Raw genomic sequence first — 20,631 nt, 5'->3', positions numbered from 1 at the left:
GATGAAGGGCTCGCTGGTGCACCTTGCGAGCCGGGAGTGGCGTCGGAAGCCGGGGTCTAACGTACCAGGGAGACTGTGGGAGTCAGGGACGGGCCTGCGGATCATTCCATTCACATTCAGTTTAAATTTCATATTTGTTTTATTTCCGTTTCTGGCACACAGACACACAGGAGGGGTGCCGTTAGTGGGCCAGGGATGTATAGTTGTTTCATTATCACACAACCTGTTCAACCAGAAATACGGATAATCCAGAAAGGCTCTGGAACGGCAGGTGCCGGAAAATCAGTGTTCAACCTGTGTCATAAAAAGTGAATGAACAGTTAACCTGCTTCAGCAAAGTTGAAAACGCGTTTTGTTGCAGCATCAGAAACTTTAGAGAGGAACAAGCTATTATGTTCCATCACAATAATTAATCCAGAAAATCTCCAGCATAGATGAATAGAGTTAAAATAAATGAGCAGGTAATCAAACACCATTCTGCAAAAATTTTATTGACCAATGTGATGTCCTTAAGTATAAAGGTGTTTATAAAATGTAGCATTCAGATGAAAACGAGTTGAAAGTCATTTGTAAAATTAGAAATTCATCGTACAATAATTCTTGCATACAGGAGGGGAATGCAAACCTGGTTCCATGGTAGCAGAACACTTCCACGTGAAATTAAATGTGGTACAATAAATTCACAACACTGGTGAAATTAAAAGAAAACTGATGCCCAGAAATTCCTTGCCAGTCATAAGACCAACCTCAGTCGGAGCAGAGTACAAGACTGAGATACGGTCAGAGATGCTATTTAGCAATCGCAACCAACAATACATCTCTAGGCAACAGGACCTTCAATTGGACAGAGCTGGTACATTATATCCAGTTTCAATTTAAAAAAGGTCATTTCACAGGAACACAAATAAACCTACAGCTACAGAAAACAAAACAGGTCAATATTTTGGAGAGAATCCACCTAATTACTCCAAGCTTCCAGAGGAAGACTTTAATACCATTTTCTGTATCCCCAGGCTTTTGAACTGCTACATACTTCCATCAATTTCTGATTTTATTATTAATAATATTAGCAATTCCAGATTCTCACCACCACTCCCTTCCCTGTCCACAATAAGACTCATCCATCCTTGGTTCCCAGTTTAAAATGGGACTTCACTTCCGCCAAATGGTAAAACAATGAACCATGTTTTATTGCACCGACTCCATCGATTCCCAAGCTGGTAGTGTGTAGGGAGGAACTGTAGATGCTGGTTTAAACCGAAGAGCGACACAAAATGCTGGAGTAACTCAGCGGGACAGGCAACCTCTCTGGAGAGAAGGAATGGGTGATGTTTCGGGTCGAGAAGAAGGGTCTCCACCTGAACGTCACCCATTCCTGCTCTCCAGAGAGGCTGCCTGCCCCGCTGTGTTACTCCAGCATTTCGTGTCTATCCCAAGCTGGTAGTGAACTGTTCGATTGCCGGGTCTGCCGTCATTTGAGCAATGAACTGAAAATAAATGATAGTTGCACAACATCGGGGACCAGCGCTCCAGAGATGCCACTGTCAAGAGGTTTACCTTTTCCACTGACTTGGTCATCCACTTTCCTGGCCGCTCAGCGGATTGGGTGTGAAAGACGAGTTAGAATACTGAATCTAAGGTTGATGCCTTCCACTACGCTTCTTCCAAGTTGTACCTTTGGTGGTTCCAGACTCGCGTTTAGATCTCCTCCTGACACACCCCAATGATGTGGGCCCAACACCATCTTCACACACACGTGTGACGCATGTGAAAACTGACCACGTACTCCGCGTTGGTCCTCTGTACTGAAATGGCAAATGGTTCGAAAGGATGAAAGGTGAAAGCCACGAGGCGCCGCACCGTGTGATTAACCGGCCGACCCAGCAGCCCTGCTTGGATTTTGAACTTCAGTAGGCCCGAGTCCCGAGCATAAAATCTAAAAAAACCAAGAAACACAGATTAGTTTGTGTAGAAAGGAACTGCAGATGCGGTTTTTGACCAAAGATCGACGGCACAGTGGCGCAACGATAGAGCTGCTGTCTTACGGCGCCAGAGACGCGGGTTCATTCCTGACTACGGGTGCTGTCTATATAGAGATTATACGTCCTCCCCGTGACCTGCGTGGGTTTTCCCCGGGTGCTCCGGTCTCCTCCCACACTACAAAGACGTGCAGGTTTGTAGGTTAATTCAAGTTAGATTTAGCTCTTAGGGCTAATGGAATCAAGGGATATAGGGAAAAAGCAGGAACGGGGTATTGATTTTGGGTGATCAGCCATGATCATATTGAATGGCGGTGCTGGCTAGAAGGGCTGAATGGCCTACTGCACCTATATTGTAATTGACTTTGGTAAGGATTGTCAATTGGCCCTTGTATGTCAGCTAGTGCTAGTGTACGGGTAATTGCTTGTTGGTGCGGACTCGGAGGGCCGAAGGGCCTGTTTCTGCGCTGTTTCTCTAAACTAATCTAAAATAGACACAAAATGGTGGGGTAACTCAGTGGGACCGGCAGCATCTCTGGAGAAAAGGAACAGGTGGCATTTTGGGTCAGAACCCTTCTTCAGATTGAAAGATAAAGGTTGGGGTGTGAGGTAAACTTGAGGCGAGAAACTCCCACCAGTCAGCAGCATAAAATCTGAACTGAATCTGAAATTATAGTCAAGAGGTCCCTCACAAATGAGCGGTGAGCAAGTGAGGGGACAGGTTCTGAAGTATTAAGATAATTAATTGCATCGATCAGAAGATCCTGGTACCTTCTCCTGGTCTGTGCCAAATTTATTTACTTGAGTATTTACAGTTTCTACCTCCACACAGGGTTAGAGAGCCCCTGAAATGTTGCTATTGTATCTGCCTCCACTACATCCCCTGGCAGCATCATGTGTGAAATTAAAGCACAGTTTCATTATCTCGAAACTGTAAACCAAGAGCAGATCAGCAACTGCAGAACCAGATTACTTTACTTTCTGATAGTCAAGAGCGTTTTATTGTCATATGTCCCAGATAGAACAAAGAAATTCTTCCTTAGATCAGATACAGCGTGGAAACAGGCCCTTCGGCCCACCGGGTCCGTGCCGACCAGCAATTACCCTGTACACTAGCACTATCCTACACACACTAAGGACAATTGTTCTTAACCAAGACCAATTAACCTACAAACTTGTGCGTCTTTGGAATGTGGAAGGAAACCGGAGATCTCAGAGAAAACCCACGCAGGTCATGGGGAGAACGTACAATCTCCGTACAGACAAGCACCCGTGGTCAGGATCGAACCCGGGTCTCTGGTGCTGCAAGGCAGCAACTCCACCGCTGCGCCACCATGCCGCTCAGATGGAGAAACAAAAGATCAGGGAATGGGGAATGACTTTGTTAGAAAGTAAACCACAAGCTCATGAGTGTTTGCAGCAGAATCTCGGTTACCTTTTATCAAGGTGAAATATTTGAAAACAAAATGGAAACATTTTTCCCTGGAGTGAAGGAAGCTAATTATGAAGTAAATACAATCATGAGGGGCATAAATAGGGTAGATCGGATCATTATCCTGTGGTAAGGCCCAAAAAGCAAGAGGTTTAACGAGAAAAGGATGTTTAAAAGAGGGTCTGGGAGGGGAGGTTTTTCCACACAGAGTGACTGATAGCTGGAAAGTGCTGCCACAGCAGGTGGCAGTGACAGATACAGGTACTACAGTCAAGAGTCATTTAGACTGGCACTTGAATGGACAAGGCATGGAAGGATATTGACCTAAAACAGACAAATGGGATTAGTGTCAATAATCAATAAGATTGGTGCGAACTTGGTGGGTCGAAGGGGCTGTTTCTACATTGTGCCACACTGTATAATTTGGCATTGGGTAGCAATCAGTGAATGTGTGCAAGGGGATAGGCACAAGGTACTACAACTATCCACTTGATGGAATTAAGTTAGTTAAAGCTAAAAGCATTGAATTAGGAAATATCATGGAAGCTGCTGGCTACCACCGGTTTGGTAGAACATGTTACTGGCTACCACCGTTTGGTAGAACATCTGCAGCATCTTACTGCGGACATTGATGGAGCAGAGCCTTCTCAAAAAATACAGCCGCTCTGGCCCCCCTCCTAAAGTCCACCACAAACTCGTTAGTCTTAGGTGTTGAGGTGCAGGTGATTCAGCCCACACCACTCAACAAAGTCGTTGACTTCACCTCTGTATTCAGCCCCCCCCCCCCGCCTCACTGATGCTGCCCACAATTGCAGAGTCATCTGAAAACCTCTGCAGGTGGCAGGAGACGGAGTTATATCTGGAGTCCGAGGTGTAGATGGTGGACAGGAAGACGCCCTGTGTTGCTCACCACCATGTCCGAGACACAGTTCTGTAGCCTGAATTCACCACCACAGAGGGCAGTGGAGGCCCAGTCACTGGATGGATTTAAGAGAGTTAGATCGAGCTCTAGGGCAGGGGTGGGGAACCTTTTCATGTTGGAAGGCCGCATTAAGTTAGTTGTAATCCAATAAGGCCGCATTCCAAGAAACTTCAATTAGATATAGGATTATTTTGTTGAATCTTCTTTTACTCTTTGGTATTTTAAATACGTTCATTTTAAGATTAAAATAAAAATAATAAAAGATGAACAAAAACATATTAATAAAAATAAAAGGATTTATTCCTAGAAGGCCACAGGTTCCCCACCCCTGCTCTAGGGGCTAGTGGAATCAAGAGATATGGGGAGAAGGCAGGCATGGGTTATTGGTTGGGGACAATCAGCCATGAATGGCAGTGCAGGCTCGAAGGGCCGAATGGCCTCCTCCTGCACTTATTTTCTATGTTTCTATACCGTGGTCGTCCAGTCAGGTAGTTTGTGTTCCAGGACACTAATGGATCTTTGTCAGTTTGTTCGCTGACAGTACAGCTGTGATTGAACACCTTGTGACTTTGTGGGTGCCCTGCACATGGTGACTCTTTACGTACTTTGCAAATCAAAGAGTTTCGCTGTGACATGTCACATTAGAAAATAAAGTATCAATGACGTTACCTGATGGGGTGATCCCCGCAAGTCTTTGGCCGCTCCATTACTGAGACCCACTTGTCATCGTAGCTAAAGAGGGAGAGATCAAGGTATGGGCTGCTGCTGTACGACTGTGCACTGATGGGGAGCTGCCCAAGCAGTCGCCTCACTGCCTCAGTGTGACCCCCGTATTTGGCATTCACAATAGTGTCTTTAAACCTGAAATAAAGGAAAGGTTTGACAGATTGGAATCAGGACTGCAGTTTGAACAAAGTCTGCTGTGGGTGATGAACTTTGCCGTTCCTCTCTGGCCTGGTTATACTGTATCTACATAGCACCAAACTCTGAAAGCATATGTGAGCTCTCTACAGTCGAGAAGCTTGCATGTTCTCAGGAACATCGCTGGAAGCAAAATCCCAAGCTAGACTGCAGTTCACAGTAACAGCAAGAAATATGAATGGCGAGAATGAGAAAACCCCCCAGCTATTTTTACTTCAAATGGGCTCTTTAAACTAGAGATACAGCGTGGAAAGAGGCCATTCGGCCCACTGAGTCCGCACTGACCAGCTATCACCCCGTACACTAAACCAACATGGTCACAGGGAGAACATACAAACTCCGTAAAGGCAGCACCCGTGGTCAGGATCGAATCCGGGTCTCTGGTGCTGTAAGGCTGTTTCTTCCCCTCTGTTGTGTGGGAATGAACTACAGATGCTGGTTTAAACCAAAGCTAGACACAACAAGCTGGAAGAAGTGACTAAGAATGGTCTGCACAACAGAGGGGAAGAAGATGTTCCTGGGTCTGCGTGGGTAGTGAGCGTTTTCAAGCTTCTGCTTCTGCTGGATGGGAGCAGGGAGAAGGTGGAATGACTGGGTGGGATAAGTCTTTGATTCTGTTGGCTGCTTTCCCTTTAGCCAAAAGCGACTGAGAGTGAAATGGAAGATAACTATTTGGGATGATGGAGGAACCACTCACCTTCGCTGGATCTGCCTGGCAAAGTTATTGCTGGATGCAGAGCAGGGAAACTGGACTGCTTCACTGTGCAGGGTGGCGTTTCGATAGAGGTCGCAGAAATTCTCAAACAGTTGTAAAAGCTCGTCGCAAGTATTCTCAAACACAGCCAGGACCCGAGTGGTAACCATGTTATAAACAACAAAGAACGACGGCTGCAGAGGAAAGAACGGACAAGAGGAGAAGATTAGCCTGAGGTACTAATTTCATGCATATTCACACATCCAACATTAATAAAGGCCACAAAGTCCCAGTGTAACTCAGGGAGGTCACGCTGTATCTCTGGAGAACATGGGTAAGCGAGCCAAGTATTTTGAAAATACTACAATAGGGAACAAGATAATGGTGGTCATCTGAAAATTAATGTGGGACATGGACAAGTAGAGCGTAGGGCAAGCCCTTCAGCCCACAATTCCTGTGCTCCATATGATGGCAAGTTACACTAATCTCCTCTGCCTGCATGTGACCCTTAACAAGACAGTTATGAGTGTTTTGGACAGAGCGGGGGCTTGTAAATAAGTAACAGAACAGCACAACCCCAAAGTGATAAAAACACTTCCATTTACAGTGCATTCAGAAAGTATTCAGACCCATTCACTTTTTCCACATTTTGTTACGTTACAGCCTTATTTTTTAAATGGATTCAATTCATTTTTAAAAAAATATATCTCGAGTTATTTATGAAAATGTTCACAAATCCGATAAAACTGAAAATAAACAAGATGGTCAAGATGGACATCACTATGGATCCGCTGCGCGCGGCTTGCACTGTGCTCCACGCGCTGCGAGAGACATCACCCCCCTCCGCCGAACTCGCAGTCCTTTGGTTGCCGCCCCCCCACGCTGCTACCCGCTCCCCCTCACCTCCTCTTCCCCCATCTCCTCTCCAAGCTGCTCCTCTCCCCCCCTCTCTCTCGCTGCCCTGTCTCGCTGCCCTCTCTCTCTACCACCCTCCCTCTTCAGACACGCCTGCGAGTAGGGGGCTATGCGTGGATAGGGTGGGGGGTTAACAGTCTGTGGTTAGGGTGAGAGCAGTCCTTGATGATGCTGCGCGTCCTTCGCAGACATCGCTTGCTCTGGACAGACTCAATGGAGGGGAGTGAGGAACCGGTGATGCGTTGGGCAGTTTTCACCACCCTCTGCCGTGCTTTCCGGTCGGAGACAGAGCAGTTGCCATACCACATTCTGTGATACAGTTAGTAAGGATGCTCTCGATGATGCAGCGGTAGAAGTTCACCAGAATCTGAGGTGACAGATGGACCTTCTTTAGTCTCCTCAGGAAGAAGAAACGCTGGTGAGCCTTCTTGATCATTGTTGAGGTATTGTGGGTCCAAGAGAGGTCATCGGAAATGTTGACCCCCAGAAACCTGACGCTGGAAACATGCTCCACCGCCGTACCATTAATATGGATGGGGGTGTGCGTGCCGCCCCTAGATCTTCTGTAGCCCACATTGAGCTCCTTGGTCTTCTTGCAGTTAAGGGCCAGGTTGTTGTCAGCGCACCATGCTGTTAGGAGCTGGCCCCTCACCCTATAGGCCGACTCATTGCTGTCGCTGATGAGGCCAATCACCGTTGTATCATCTGCATACTCGATGATGGGGTTAGTACCATGTATAGGTGTGCAGTCGTAGGTGAAGAGGGAGTAGAGGAGAGGGCTCAGCACACAGCCCTGTGGAACGCCGGTGTTCAGGGTGAGGGTTGAAGAGGTGTGGTTGTCTAACCTAACGGACTAGGGACTAGTATCCATTTGCAAAGGGAGGGGTCGATGCCCAGGTCGATGAGTTTAGTGATCAGTTTGGAGGGGATAATGGTGTTAAATGCTGAGCTATAGTCAATGAACAGCATTCTCACGTAGGTGTCTCTGTTGTCAAGGTGGGGGTGGGCGGGAGAGAGGCTTGTATAGAATGGATGTGGAGAGGATGCTTCCACTCGTGGTAGAGTCTAGGCTTAGAGGTCATAGCCTCAGAATTACAGGAATTTTAGGAAGGAGATGAGGATAAATGTCTTTAGTCAGAGGGTGGTGAATCTGTGGAATTCTTTGCAACAGAAGACTGTGGAGGCCGTCAGTGGATATTTCTAATGCAGAGATAGATAGATTCTTGATTAATACAGGTGTCAGAGGTTATGGGGAGAAGACAGGGGAATGGGGTTAGGAGGGAGAGATAGATCAGCCATGATTAAATGCTGGAGTAGACTTGATGGGCCAAATGGCCTAATTCTACTCCTATCCCTTATGACTACCAAGTGATAAATATCTCTGGGACACAAAACTAACTACTACATTGTTCTTTAAAATATTGCTATGGATCTTTCTTTACATCACCCAAGGGTTCAGATGCATTCAGATTGATTGAAGATATTGTCCTCTAGACAATACCTGCATCAGCTCAGCACTACCGTAGTCAGGCTAGTTTTCAGTGCTCAGGAGTGTAAGGATTCACTTCACCACACCAGGTTGGTGACAGACAGGCAGCGTGTGATGACTCCGGCAAGCGGTAAATTGCTAGATTAACAGTTAATATCAGAAATGAATATCATACGAAGACCATCAGCCACAAAATATTTTGAAGGAAAAGCCTACGCTCTGACGTAAATTAAACTTGACAACTGTGAAAGCCCTGCATGTTGATTTGACCCGTCAAGTACAGTTCATGATAGTGCCATAGAGAGATAAAGTCATGATAGTGCCATAGAGAGATAAAGCATGGAAGTAAGCCCTTTTGCCCATCGTGTCTATGCCAGCCAGTAATCACCCGTTTACACAATGTTCAAGAAGGAACTGCAGATGCTGGAAAATCGAAGGTAGACAAAATTGCTGGAGAAACTCAGCGGGTGCGGCAGCATCTATGGAGCGAAGGAAATAGGCAACGTTTCGGACTGAAACCCTTCTTCAGACTTTGTCTACCCGTTTACATAAATCCTACATTCTTACTTTTATTATTCTTCCCACATCCTCATTTATTTCTACCAGATTCCGTCACTCACCTACACGTTAATTGCATGATAAAGCGCAGAACCAGATCCTTTGGCCCAACAAGTCCATGCTGGCCATCGATCACCCTGTTCACACTATTTCTATGCCATTCCACTTTCTCATCAACTCCCCAGAGGCAATTTACAGAGGCCAATTAACCAACACACCTGCATGTCTTTGGGATGTGGGAGGAAACCGGAGTAACGGAAGAAATCCACGTGGTCACAGGGAAAACGAGCAAACGGCACACACAGCATCCAAATTTGGGATGGAACCCGGGTCTCTGGCACTGAGGTAGCGGTTCAATCAGATATATCACTGTGCTGAGTTGTTATGGGCAACTTGCAGTGACCAATTAACCTACCAACCGGAACATCATTGGGACATGGACAAAACAAGAGCATCCAGAAGAAATCCAGGTGGTGATAGGAGCAAGTGCAATCTCTGCAGACAACGCCCAGGGTCTGGACCAAACTCTGCCTCTGGAGCTCTACCCACTGCACCACACTGCAAACCAACTAGGACGTTCCCAATCTGATTCAGGGAAAGATAACATCTAAAGAAACAAAGCTAGTCATTCCTCCATTAGACTTTGACTGAGCTACACAGCTCCTCCAGCACTTTATGCCTTCCTTTCAGAAGGAGCATTTGGAGGAGCATTTGTCTGAATGATTCTGAATATTTAACTACAAGGGTATTTACACTGGTAAACATTGAGTAAAGAACCATGTGCCGGAGGAAAACATCCCAAAGAATCTCAAGGGAAGTGCTGTTGAACCATAATCATAACTGGCACCAAGCCACATAAGGAGATGTTGAAGGTAAAAAAGAGCATAATTGAAGATCTACGTTTTAAATGTGAAGAGAAGGAGAAAGGTGGTAGAGATTGGAATTCCAGCGTTTAAGACTTGGCAGCTGAGAATAATGATTCCCAAAGTTGGAACAAAATCGTACCCCATAATTATAACAGCGTTGCTATCACAGAGGAATACAGGCCGAGTGTAGAATGTAGAGGGACAGAGGCAATTCTATGCAGAGATTTTAATTCAAGATCATAGAAGTTGTTACAGCAGGCAAGCTGTATTTTATAGATAGGAAATGTTTCTATGTCTATTTGTTTAAAAACTATTCTTTCCGAATCTCCATAATTTGTCAATTGGAACAAGACATGTCATTATTGATCGACTGATTGAAAGATCAGTGCACGCCGACCATTGATCACACATTCACACTAGTTCCTCGTTATCCTACTTTTTTATCCACTCCCTATACACTATGGACACTTTAGAGGCCAATTAACCGACAAACCTACAAGTCTTTGGGATGTGGGAGGAAACCGGAGCATCCGGAAGAAACCCATGCAGTCACATGGAGAACGTGCAAACTCCCACACACAGACAGCAGCCGACGTCAGGCTCAAACCTGGCAGCTGCTCTACCAGCTGTGCCACCTATTTGTTTAAAAACTATTTGCTTCCGATTGGATAACTTGCAGATTGTACCAAATGATATCATTAGATGATAATTTTGCAGCTGATAGTACATGATCGATGAACTCTGGAAAACATTTTCCGAGGAAGTTTGTTCCTTTCAGAGTTCTGGGCATATTCTGGGCTGTGGATGATCAGCCATGATCACATTGAATGGTGGTGCTGGCTCGAAGGGCCGAATGGCCTACTCCTACACTCCTATTTTCGAAGTATCATATCCACTGGAGATCTCTCTGCTACTCAGTCGTTGAGTCTGGTTGAGGGAAAATGCAAGAGCCTGCTTATGATTGCTGTCTCCTTCCTCTCACTTCCATCGACTGGCACATATGTTCTTCCATTAAACCACAACAGTTATGTACTGACCAGCTCATCAATTTGAATGTACCTCACTTTTGAACAAAATCTTATTATAAATGTAATACAGTGCCCTCCATAATGTTTGGGACAAAGTCCCAGCATTTATTTATTTGCCTCTGTACTCCACAATTTTGAGATTTGTAATAGAAAAAAAAATCACATGTGGTTAAAGTGCACATTGTCAGATTTCAATAAAGGCCATTTTTATACATTTTGGTTTCACCATATAGAAATTACAACAGTGTTTATATACAGTCCCCCCATTTCAGGGCACCATAATGTTTGGGACAGAGCAATGTCATGTAAATGAAAGTAGTCATGTTTAGTACTTTGTTGCATATCCTTTGCATGCAATGACTGCTTGAAGTCTGCGATTCATGGACATCACCAGCTTCTCTGGTGATGCTCTGCCAGGCCTATATTGCAGCCATCTTTAGCTTATGCTTGTTTTGGGGGCTAGTCTCCTTCAGTTTTCTCTTCAGCATATAAAAGGCATGCTCAATTGGGATCAGATCAGGTGATTAGCCACAAGAATGGACCATTTTTTACCTCTGATAAACTCCTTTGTTGCTTTAGCAGTATGTTTGGGATCATTGTCCTGCTGTAGAATGAACCGCCGGCCAATGAGTTTTGAGGCATTTGTTTGAATTTGAGCAGATAAAGATGTGTCTATACACTTCAGAATTCATTATGCTACTACCATCAGCAGTTTTATCATCAATGAAGATAAGTGAGCCAGTACCTTCAGCAGCCATACATGCCCAGGCCATAACACCCCCACCACCGTGTTTCACAGATGAGTCAAGTCAAGTCAAGTCATGTTAATTTTTCACATTCACATACGAGATGTGCAGTGAAATGAAAGTGGCAATGCTCGCGGACTTTTGTGCAAAAGACAAACAACCAAACAAACTATAAACACAATCATAAACACACATATTCTTTTACATAATAAATAATGGAAGGAAAAACATTCAGTAGAGTTAGTTCCTGGTGAGATAGGCGTTTACAGTCCGAATGACCTCTGGAAAGAAAGTCCTTCTCAACCTCTCCGTTCTCACCGCATGGCAACGGAGGCGTTTGCTTGACCGTAGCAGCTGGAACAGTCCGTTGCAGGGGTGGAAGGGGTCTCTCATGATATTATTGGCTCTGGAGTTGCACCTCCTGATGTATAGTTCCTGCAGGGGGGTGAGTGAAGTTCCCATAGTGCGTTCCGCCGAACGCACTACTCTCTGCAGAGCCTTCTTGTCCTTGGCAGAGCAATTCCCAAACCAGATGGTAATGTTCCCGGACAAGATGCTTTCCACCGCCGCTGCGTAGAAGCACTGGAGGATCCTCTGAGACACTCTGAATTTCCTCAATTACCTGGGGTGGTAAAGGCACTGCCTTGCCTTACTCACGAGTGCAGAGGCGTGTGATGCCCATGTCATATCCTCGGAGATGTGGACTCCCAGATATTTAAAACAGTTCACCCTATCCACAGGATCCCCATTTATCCTCAATGGAGTGTACGTCCTCGGATGATGTGCCCTCCTAAAAGTCCATGATCAGCTCCTTCGTTTTTTTCATGTTCAAGAGGAGGCTGTTATCCTGGCACCCGAGTGCTAGATCAGCCACCTCCTCCCGGTAGGCCTTCTCGTTGTTGTCTGAGATCAGGCCCACCACCACAGTGTCATCAGCAAACTTAATTATTGAGTTGGAGCTGAACCTAGCCACACAGTCACGTGTGTACAGGGAGCACAATAGGGGGCTGAGGACGCAACCCTGGGGCGATCCTGTGCTCAGGGTCCCTCCCATCTTGACTACCTGGGGCCTGGCGGTGAGAAAGTCCAGGACCCAGGCACACAGGGAGGTGTTGAATCCCAATTCCATTAGCTTCCCGGCCAGTCTGGTGGGGACTATCGTGTTGAAGGCTGAACTGTAGTCTATGAACAGCATCCTCACGTAGCCCCCTTTCTGGCTGTCCAGATGGGAGAGAGCGGTGTGCAAGACTTGGGAGACCGCATCGTCCGTGGACCTGTTCGGACGGTATGCGAATTGCAACGGGTCCATGTTCCGAGGGAGGAAGGCGCAGATGTGTTTCTTCACCAGCCTCTCAAAGCATTTCATGACTACCGAGGTAAGGGCCACCGGACGGTAGTCATTCAGACAGGCAGTGGAGGCATTTTTTGGTACCGGTACAATGATGGATTTTTTGAAGCAGGCAGGGGACCACAGACTTGTCCAGGGAGAGGTTGAATAAGGTAGTGAGCACTGGAGCTAGCTGCGTAGCACGGGACTTGAGTACTCGCCCCAAGATGCCATCGGGGCCTGCAGCTTTTCTCGTGTTCACCCGTGTCAGAGGCCTCCTCACGTCGTGCTCGGACAGCGAGAATGTGTGCACATTCCTCCCTTCAGCTTCGGTAGCCAGCCCACTGGCGGTATTGTCGATAGTCGGCAGACCTGAGGTGGTGTTGCCCCTCTCGAAACGAGCGTAAAAGGAGTTCAGGTCATCAGCTAGGGAGGTGCTGGCACTAGCTAGGGAGGTGCCAGCACTAGCTTGGGAGATCCAAAGGTGGTATGCTTTGGATCTTGGGCAGTTCCTTCTCTCTTCCATACCTTGCTCTTGCCATCATTCTGATACAAGTTAATCTTTGTCTCATCTGTCCACCATTTCTAGAACTGTAGTTGCTCTTTTAATTACTTCTTGGCAAACTGTTAACCCGGCCATCCTATTTTTGCGGCTAACCAATGGTTTGTATCTTGCAGTAGCTTCTATATTTCTGTTTATGAAGGTTTCTGCGGACAGTGGTCACTGACAAATACACACCTGAAGAGTGTTTCAGATCTGTCGGACAGGTGTTTGGGGATTTTTATTTATTTATAGAGAGAATTCTCCTGTCATCAGCTGTGGAGGTCTTCCTTGGCCTGCCAGTCCCTTTGCGATTAGTAAGCTCACCAGTGCTCTCTTTCTTCTTAATGATGTTCCAAACAGTTGATTTTGGTAAGCCTAAGGTTTGGCTGATTTCTATAACAGTTATATTCTTGTTTCTCATTCTCATAATGGCTTCTTTGTTTTGACTTTCATTTGCACAACTTTTGTCCTCATGTTGATGAACAGCAATAAAACTGTCCAAAGGTGATGGAAAGACTAGGTACTGTGAACTCTCTTATACCTGCATTAAGGAGGCAATTAGACAATAGACAATAGGTGCAGGAGTAGGCCATTCGAGCCAGCACCGCCATTCAATATGATCATGGCCGATCATCCACAATCAGTACCCCGTTCCTGCCTTCTCCCCATATCTGCTATCTTTAAGAGCTCTGTCTAACTCTCTCTTTAAAGCATCTGGAGAATTGGCCTCCACTGCCTTCTGAGGCAGAGAATTCCACAGATTCACAACCCTCAGTGTGAAAAAGTTGTTTCTCATCTCCGTTCTAAATGGCTTACCCTTTAGTCTTAAACTGTGATCCCTGGTTCTGGACTTCCCCAACATGGGGAACATGTTTCCTGCTTTTAGCGTGTCCAAACCCATAATAATCTTACATGTTTCAATAAGATCCCCTCTCACCCTTCTAAATTCCAGAGTATACAAGCCCAGCCGCTCCATTCTATCAACAGATGACAGTCCTGTCATCCCAGGAATTAACCTCATGAACCTATGCTGTACTCCCTCAATAGCAAGAATTAAACACACCTGAGCAATTACAAACACCTGTGAAGCCATATGTCCCAAACATTGTGGTGCCCTGAAATGGGGGGACTATGTATAAACACAGCTGTAATTTATACACATGGTGAAACCAAAATGTATAAAAATGGCCTTTAATAAAATCTGACAATGTGCACTTTAACCACATGTGATTTTTTTTCTATTGCAAATCTCAAATTGTGGAGTACAAAGGCAAATAAATAAATGATGGGTCTTTGTCCCAAACATTGTGGAGGGCACAGTAACCTCTGACAGAAGCCATTGGGATATTGTTGAAAAATCAGAACAGAATTCTAATATTAAGTCATGGACTACAAGATGTCCCCACAGACCAACACTGCCAAACCAGCACATTTCCTAATGCACCCGAGGAGGACATCCTTGCAAAGGACAAAATGGTCTTCGAAGCCAGCGATGGCCATCATTCCCATGCTCCCTGGCAAATGCTTCACCATAAAACCTTATTCCTGTTGTGGTACTTCACATGATCAGCATCAAACAATTCGACATGGCCTCCACGGGGAGTAGTGGAGGCAACATTTAAAAGGCATCCAGATACATGGATAGGAGGTTTCAGGAATATGTTCCTAACGCAGGCAAATGGGACCAGTTTAGATGGGTCATCTTGGTCGGCATGGATGAGATGGGCTGGATAGGACAGGTTTGGAGGGATAAGGGCCAAACACAGACAGGGGTGCTAGTGTAGATGGGACATGTTGGCCGGCGTGGGCAAGTTTGGTCGAAGGGCCTGTTTCCACACACAAACGAGACTATATGACTGAAAAACCTGCTTGTGTGCTCTATCTCGCTGTAACAAAAGGTTTAGAGGGATATGGGCCAAATGCGGGCAAATGGGACAATGCGAAGAAAGTGCATCTTGGCCGAGTTTGGCCCCGGGCCTGTTTAGCTGTACGTCCCACTGTTGGTTTGGGTGGAACGGGAGAGACTGCACAGTGCGGGAGGTGGTAACCAGTTGGCCAGTACCTGAGAAGGGTCCGTGACCCGGAGTGTCACCACGTCCTCGCTTGTGTACTTGATCAGGAGATGGTTCTCATCCAGAAGCTGCATCTTCCACATGCGCAGCTGTTGCAGCTGATCGAAGTACTGGAAGAAGCGGCGCTTGGCTGCGGCGCTGCCGTCGTGCTCCGCTCTCTGCCACAGGTACACCAGCAGCCGGTGCTTCAGCGAGTTCAGCGTCTTCTCCTTGAAGGGCCGTGAGGTGGCATTCTGCGCGTCGCCCTGCACCTCAGGGTACACCGCAGAGATGGTGAGGAGGTCATCTTCATAGCAGAACCGCCCGATGGTGCGAACATCAATGAAGGTCCCCTCGGGTGTGACCTGAAACACGTGGATGGTCTGATGCTGCACAGAGAGAACGGCCAGGATGTTCTTATACAGGTAAAGCCCTTGGTTGTGCGAGAGAATGATCTTGTCACACTTGAATGATCGTGTATCGCAGAGGCTCCCTGTGTGCAGATCAATGATGTGCAGGGAGTAATCTTCCAGAGGAGAGCGAGGGTTCGGCGTGACCGACTCATTGTTTCGATAAACCTCGAAGAAGAGAGGATGGGGCTCTTCAGGGAGGTAGGCGGCCGACCCAACGATGACGTACCGGCAGTCGTCGGTGAACAGACTGCACTCGCGGTTCAGGTGCTCCCCGTTCGACGCCACGCTGGTGACGTGCAGCAGCACGAAGAAGCGCTCGAAGAGCTTGCCGCGGACATTGACCGACTGCAGGTCGCCGCTGCCATTCAGCATGATCTCCCCATCGTGCCCCTGCAGGAGGTCCTCGGCAGCCTGGCAGCCCTGGTACTCGTAGATCTCCAGCGAGGTCTGGTCCAGGGAGAAGGCAATGAAGTAGCGTCCATCAGGGGAGAACTTGCGCAGGAAGCAGGGGGGCTTTTCCACGTTGACCACGGTGAAGTTGGGGAAGACGTTCTGGTGCAGGCATCGCACCATGTACCAGTGGGCACCTGGCCTGCCCGAGTGCATGCGCCGCCGCTCCAGCCGGTAAACCACATTCTGGTTCTCAATCCGACGAGGCTTGATGGTCGGGTCATCATCATCCATTCTCAGCCATCACCACACGTTGTCTCTGCAGCTGGACAGAGAGACGGGGGGCAAAGTCAGCAATGCTCACAGAGTGACTAAAACAACAGCATTACAAGCTACATGCTCAAGTGAATAATTGTCACCTAAGTGGAAACAAGGAACTGCAGACACTGGCTTACAAAATGAAACACCATGCTAGAATCACTCAGTGGGTCAGGCAGCATCTTTGGAGAACATTAAGAGGAGACTTTTCAGGTCAGGACCCTTCCTCAGTTAGAAGACAGGTCCCAACCCGAAACGTCACCTAGCCATGTTCTCCAGGGATGCTGCCTGACCCGCTCAGTTACTCCAGCACTTTGTGTCTTTAAAGGTCATAATCACGATTGGCCAACAAACGTTTATGTGGCATCCAATCAATTATAAATATACTAGATCCAACCTCTCCTGATAGCTGAAACCCTCTAATAAAAGCAGCTGTCTGGTAAACCTGCACTCTTTCCAAAGCCTCCATATCATTCCTGCAATAGGGGTGACCAGAACCGCATACAATACTCCAAATGCAGCCTAAACCAAGGTCCAACAAACTGCATCATGACTTCCTGACTCTTTACTCAATGCCCCAACTTACGAAGGTAAGCATACCATTTGCCTTCTTTAGCACTCTATCTACATTTTACCTCCCACAGTGCATCACCTCTCATATGCCCATCTGCCACCTCTGTAGCTGATCTATAACCTGCTGTATACTTTGACAGTCTACTTCACGGAAGATGGACACAAATGATGGACTAACTCAGTGGCTCAGGCAGCATCTCTGGGAAAAAGAACGAGGTGACGTTTCGGGTCGAGACCATTCTTCATACCTACAACATCACCTAGTCCTTTTCTCCAGAGATACTGTCTGGCCCACTCAGTTACTCTAGCATTTTATGTCTATTTTCAGTGTAAACCAGCATCCATAGTTTCTTCTTACAACCTTCCTCACAGTCCTGTTATCATGAGTCTGTGACCCCTGTGTCCAGACCCTCAATAGGGGAACCTCCGCCATCTCGTGGATAGGGGAGATAGGGGAGAACCAGTGGATGTAGTGTTTCTGGACTTCCAGAAGGCTTTCGACAAGGTCCCACATAAGAGATTAGTATACAAACTTAAAGCACACCGCATTGGGGGTTCAATATTGATGTGGATAGAGAACTGGCTGGCAAACAGGAAGCAAAGAGTAGGAGTAAACGGGTCCTTTTCACAATGGCAGGCAGTGACTAGTGGGGTACCGCAAGGCTCAGTGCTGGGACCCCAGCTATTTACAATATATATTAATGATCTGGATGAGGGAATTGAAGGCAATATCTCCAAGTTTGCGGATGACACTAAGCTGGGGGGCAGTGTTAGCTGTGAGGAGGATGCTAGGAGACTGCAAGGTGACTTGGATAGGCTGGGTGAGTGGGCAAATGTTTGGCAGATGCAGTATAATGTGGATAAATGTGAGGTTATCCATTTTGGTGGCAAAAACGGGGAAAAGCAGACTATTATCTAAATGGTGGCCGATTGGGAAAGGGGAGATGCAGCAAGACCTGGGTGTCATGGTACACCAGTCATTGAAGGTAGGCATGCAGGTGCAGCAGGCAGTAAAGAAAGCGAATGGTATGTTAGCTTTCATTGCAAAAGGATTTGAGTATAGGAGCAGGGAGGTTCTACTGCAGTTGTACAGGGTCTTGGTGAGACCACACCTGGAGTATTGCGTACAGTTTTGGTCTCCAAATCTGAGGAAGGACATTATTGCCAGAGAGGGAGTGTAGAGACGGTCCACCAGACTGATTCCTGGGATGTCAGGACTGTCTTATGAAGAAAGACTGGATAGACTTGGTTTTATACTCTCTAGAATTTAGGAGATTGAGAGGGGATCTTATAGAAACTTACAAAATTCTTAAGGGGTTGGACAGGCTAGATGCAGGAAGATTGTTCCCGATGTTAGGGAAGTCCAGGACAAGGGGTCACAGCTTAAGGATAAGGGGGAAATCCTTTAAAACTGAGATGAGAAGAACTTTTTTCACACAGAGAGTGGTGAATCTCTGGAACTCTCTGCCACAGAGGGTAGTTGAGGCCAGTTCATTGGCTATATTTAAGAGGGAGTTAGATGTGGCCCTTGTGGCTAAGGGGATCAGGGGGTATGGAGAGAAGGCAGGTACGGGATACTGAGTTGGATGATCAGCCATGATCATATTGAATGGCGGTGCAGGCTCGATGGGCCGAACGGCCTACTCCTGCACCTAATTTCTATGTTTCTATGTTTCTATCTCCCCCCACAATAACTGGGTGCTTTTTCACAGAGATTGCAGAAGCCTGGCATAGGGCAGAGAGTCCTGGACACGTCCATGTGCCCTCAAGTAACAGAGACCCGCACCCGGCCCCTCACTCACTGCCTGACCCCCTGTATCCAGATGTGGAGACGGCAGCTGTGTCCACACAGTGATCCAGATGTGAGCTGGCCGCCGCCGCCGCCGCCGCGTTCCCCTCATCGTGCAGTAAAAGCGGCGCCCAGTGATTTACACGGTCTCAGCCCCGCTCCCTCCCTCAGCCCCCTCAACCCGCGGCAGCAGCGGCGCCACCTCCCGACCCCGGCCCCGGCCCCTACTCCACACTCACGGTCGGGCGGTGACCCGGCGCCGTCGTTCCCGCTCCCGGCTCCGGCGCTCAGCCGGAGGACCAGCGACTATCCCACACTGCACCGCTCCCGGCTCCGGCGCCCAGCCGGAGGACCAGCGACTATCCCACACTGCACCGCTCCCGGCTCCGGCGCCCAGCCGGAGGACCAGCGACTATCCCACACTGCACCGCTCCCGGCTCCGGCGCCCAGCCGGAGGACCAGCGCCTATCCCACACTGCACCGCTCCCGGCTCCGGCGCCCGGCTCCGGCGCCCACCCGGAGGACCAGCGCCGATCCCACACTGCACCGCTGCCGGCGCTCAGCTGGAGGACCAGCGCCGACCCCACACTGTGCTTGCACTACCCCGTGCCGCCGGTAGAGGGGGCTCGTCCCAGGTTTCAGACTCAGCAAGAGATGGACACAAAGTGCTGGAGTTACTCAGCGGGTCAGGCAGCATCTGTGGAGAAAAAAGGAATGGGTGACCCTTCTTCAGACTGGGAGTCAGGGGAAAGGGAATCAAGAGTTGCAGACGGTGGTGCAGAGAGATATAGAACAAATGAATGAAAGATACGCAAAAAGTAACGATGATAAAGGAAAGGTGGAGCTCACAATGGTCCATTGTTGGCGGTGGGGTGGGTGATAACGAGTTACACAGAAAATTAAACTCAACAGGACGACAGTGAAACTAGTACGACAACTAGGGTGGGGGAGGGACGGAGAGAGAGGGGATGCAAGAGTTACTTGAAGTTAGAGAAATTAATATACATTCCGCTGGATTGTAAGCTGCAGAAGCGAAATATGAGATGCTGTTCCTCCAATTTGCGTTTGGCCTCACTCTGACAATGGAGGAGGCCCAGGACAGAAAGGTCAGTGTGGGAATGGGAGGGGTTAAAGTGTTTGGCAACTGGGAGATCACATAGGCCACACTCCAAAGATGTACAGGTTTGTAGATTAATTGGCTTTGGTAGAAATTGTAAATTGTCCCTCATGGAGGATAGCACTAATGTACGGGGATCACTGGTCGGCACAGACTCGTTAGGCTGAAGGGCCTGTTTCCGTGCTGTATCACTAATCTACAAGTCACATACCCATCACCTCCTCCCAACCTTCCAGTGAAAGTGCCTTTCATACTCCAGGCTTCCCCACCTCCATAGCATGTGTGTTGTGATGACAAAAGGATAGCATGCAACAAAAAGCTTGTAACTACCTGTACACGTGACAATAATAAACTATACAAAACTATTGATTCTGCGAATGTGAGATGACAGAACTAGTGTGAATGGGTGACCAATGGTCAGCACGTACACTCGATGGGCCGAAGGGCTTGTTTCTATACTGTATCTCTGAACTAAACAATATATGTTTATTGTAAACAATTAATGTTTAACGTTTTATGTATTATTCTTAACTGTCACTGTATGTCATGTTGTCACGTG

The 20,631-nt window shown here is 47.4% G+C and overlaps 1 protein-coding gene across 2 annotated transcripts; it reads right to left on the bottom strand.

The window, feature by feature from the left end:
* Nucleotides 1–471: 471 nt before the first annotated feature.
* det1 (DET1 partner of COP1 E3 ubiquitin ligase) lies at nucleotides 472–19,350 on the bottom strand. Of its 2 annotated transcripts, none has more exons than XM_055661544.1 (6): nucleotides 19,195–19,350; nucleotides 15,484–16,600; nucleotides 5,952–6,142; nucleotides 5,003–5,194; nucleotides 1,413–1,936; nucleotides 472–1,286 (listed from the first exon to the last, which is right to left on the bottom strand). In XM_055661544.1, exons 2-5 carry the CDS (start codon nucleotides 16,567–16,569, stop codon nucleotides 1,747–1,749), a joined length of 1,659 nt encoding a protein of 552 aa, XP_055517519.1. In that variant the 5' UTR covers nucleotides 16,570–16,600; nucleotides 19,195–19,350; the 3' UTR covers nucleotides 472–1,286; nucleotides 1,413–1,746. The 2 variants fall into 2 exon arrangements, with proteins under 2 accessions (XP_055517519.1, XP_055517520.1); XM_055661545.1 differs by having other exon boundaries at nucleotides 472–1,304; nucleotides 1,450–1,936.
* Nucleotides 19,351–20,631: the final 1,281 nt, after the last annotated feature.

The sequence above is a fragment of the Leucoraja erinacea genome, chromosome 33 (genome assembly GCF_028641065.1).
Source record: "Leucoraja erinacea ecotype New England chromosome 33, Leri_hhj_1, whole genome shotgun sequence".
NCBI lineage: Eukaryota > Metazoa > Chordata > Chondrichthyes > Rajiformes > Rajidae > Leucoraja > Leucoraja erinaceus.
Note: the sequence above shows the minus strand (reverse complement) of the source record. Positions and strands in the feature narration are given on the sequence as shown.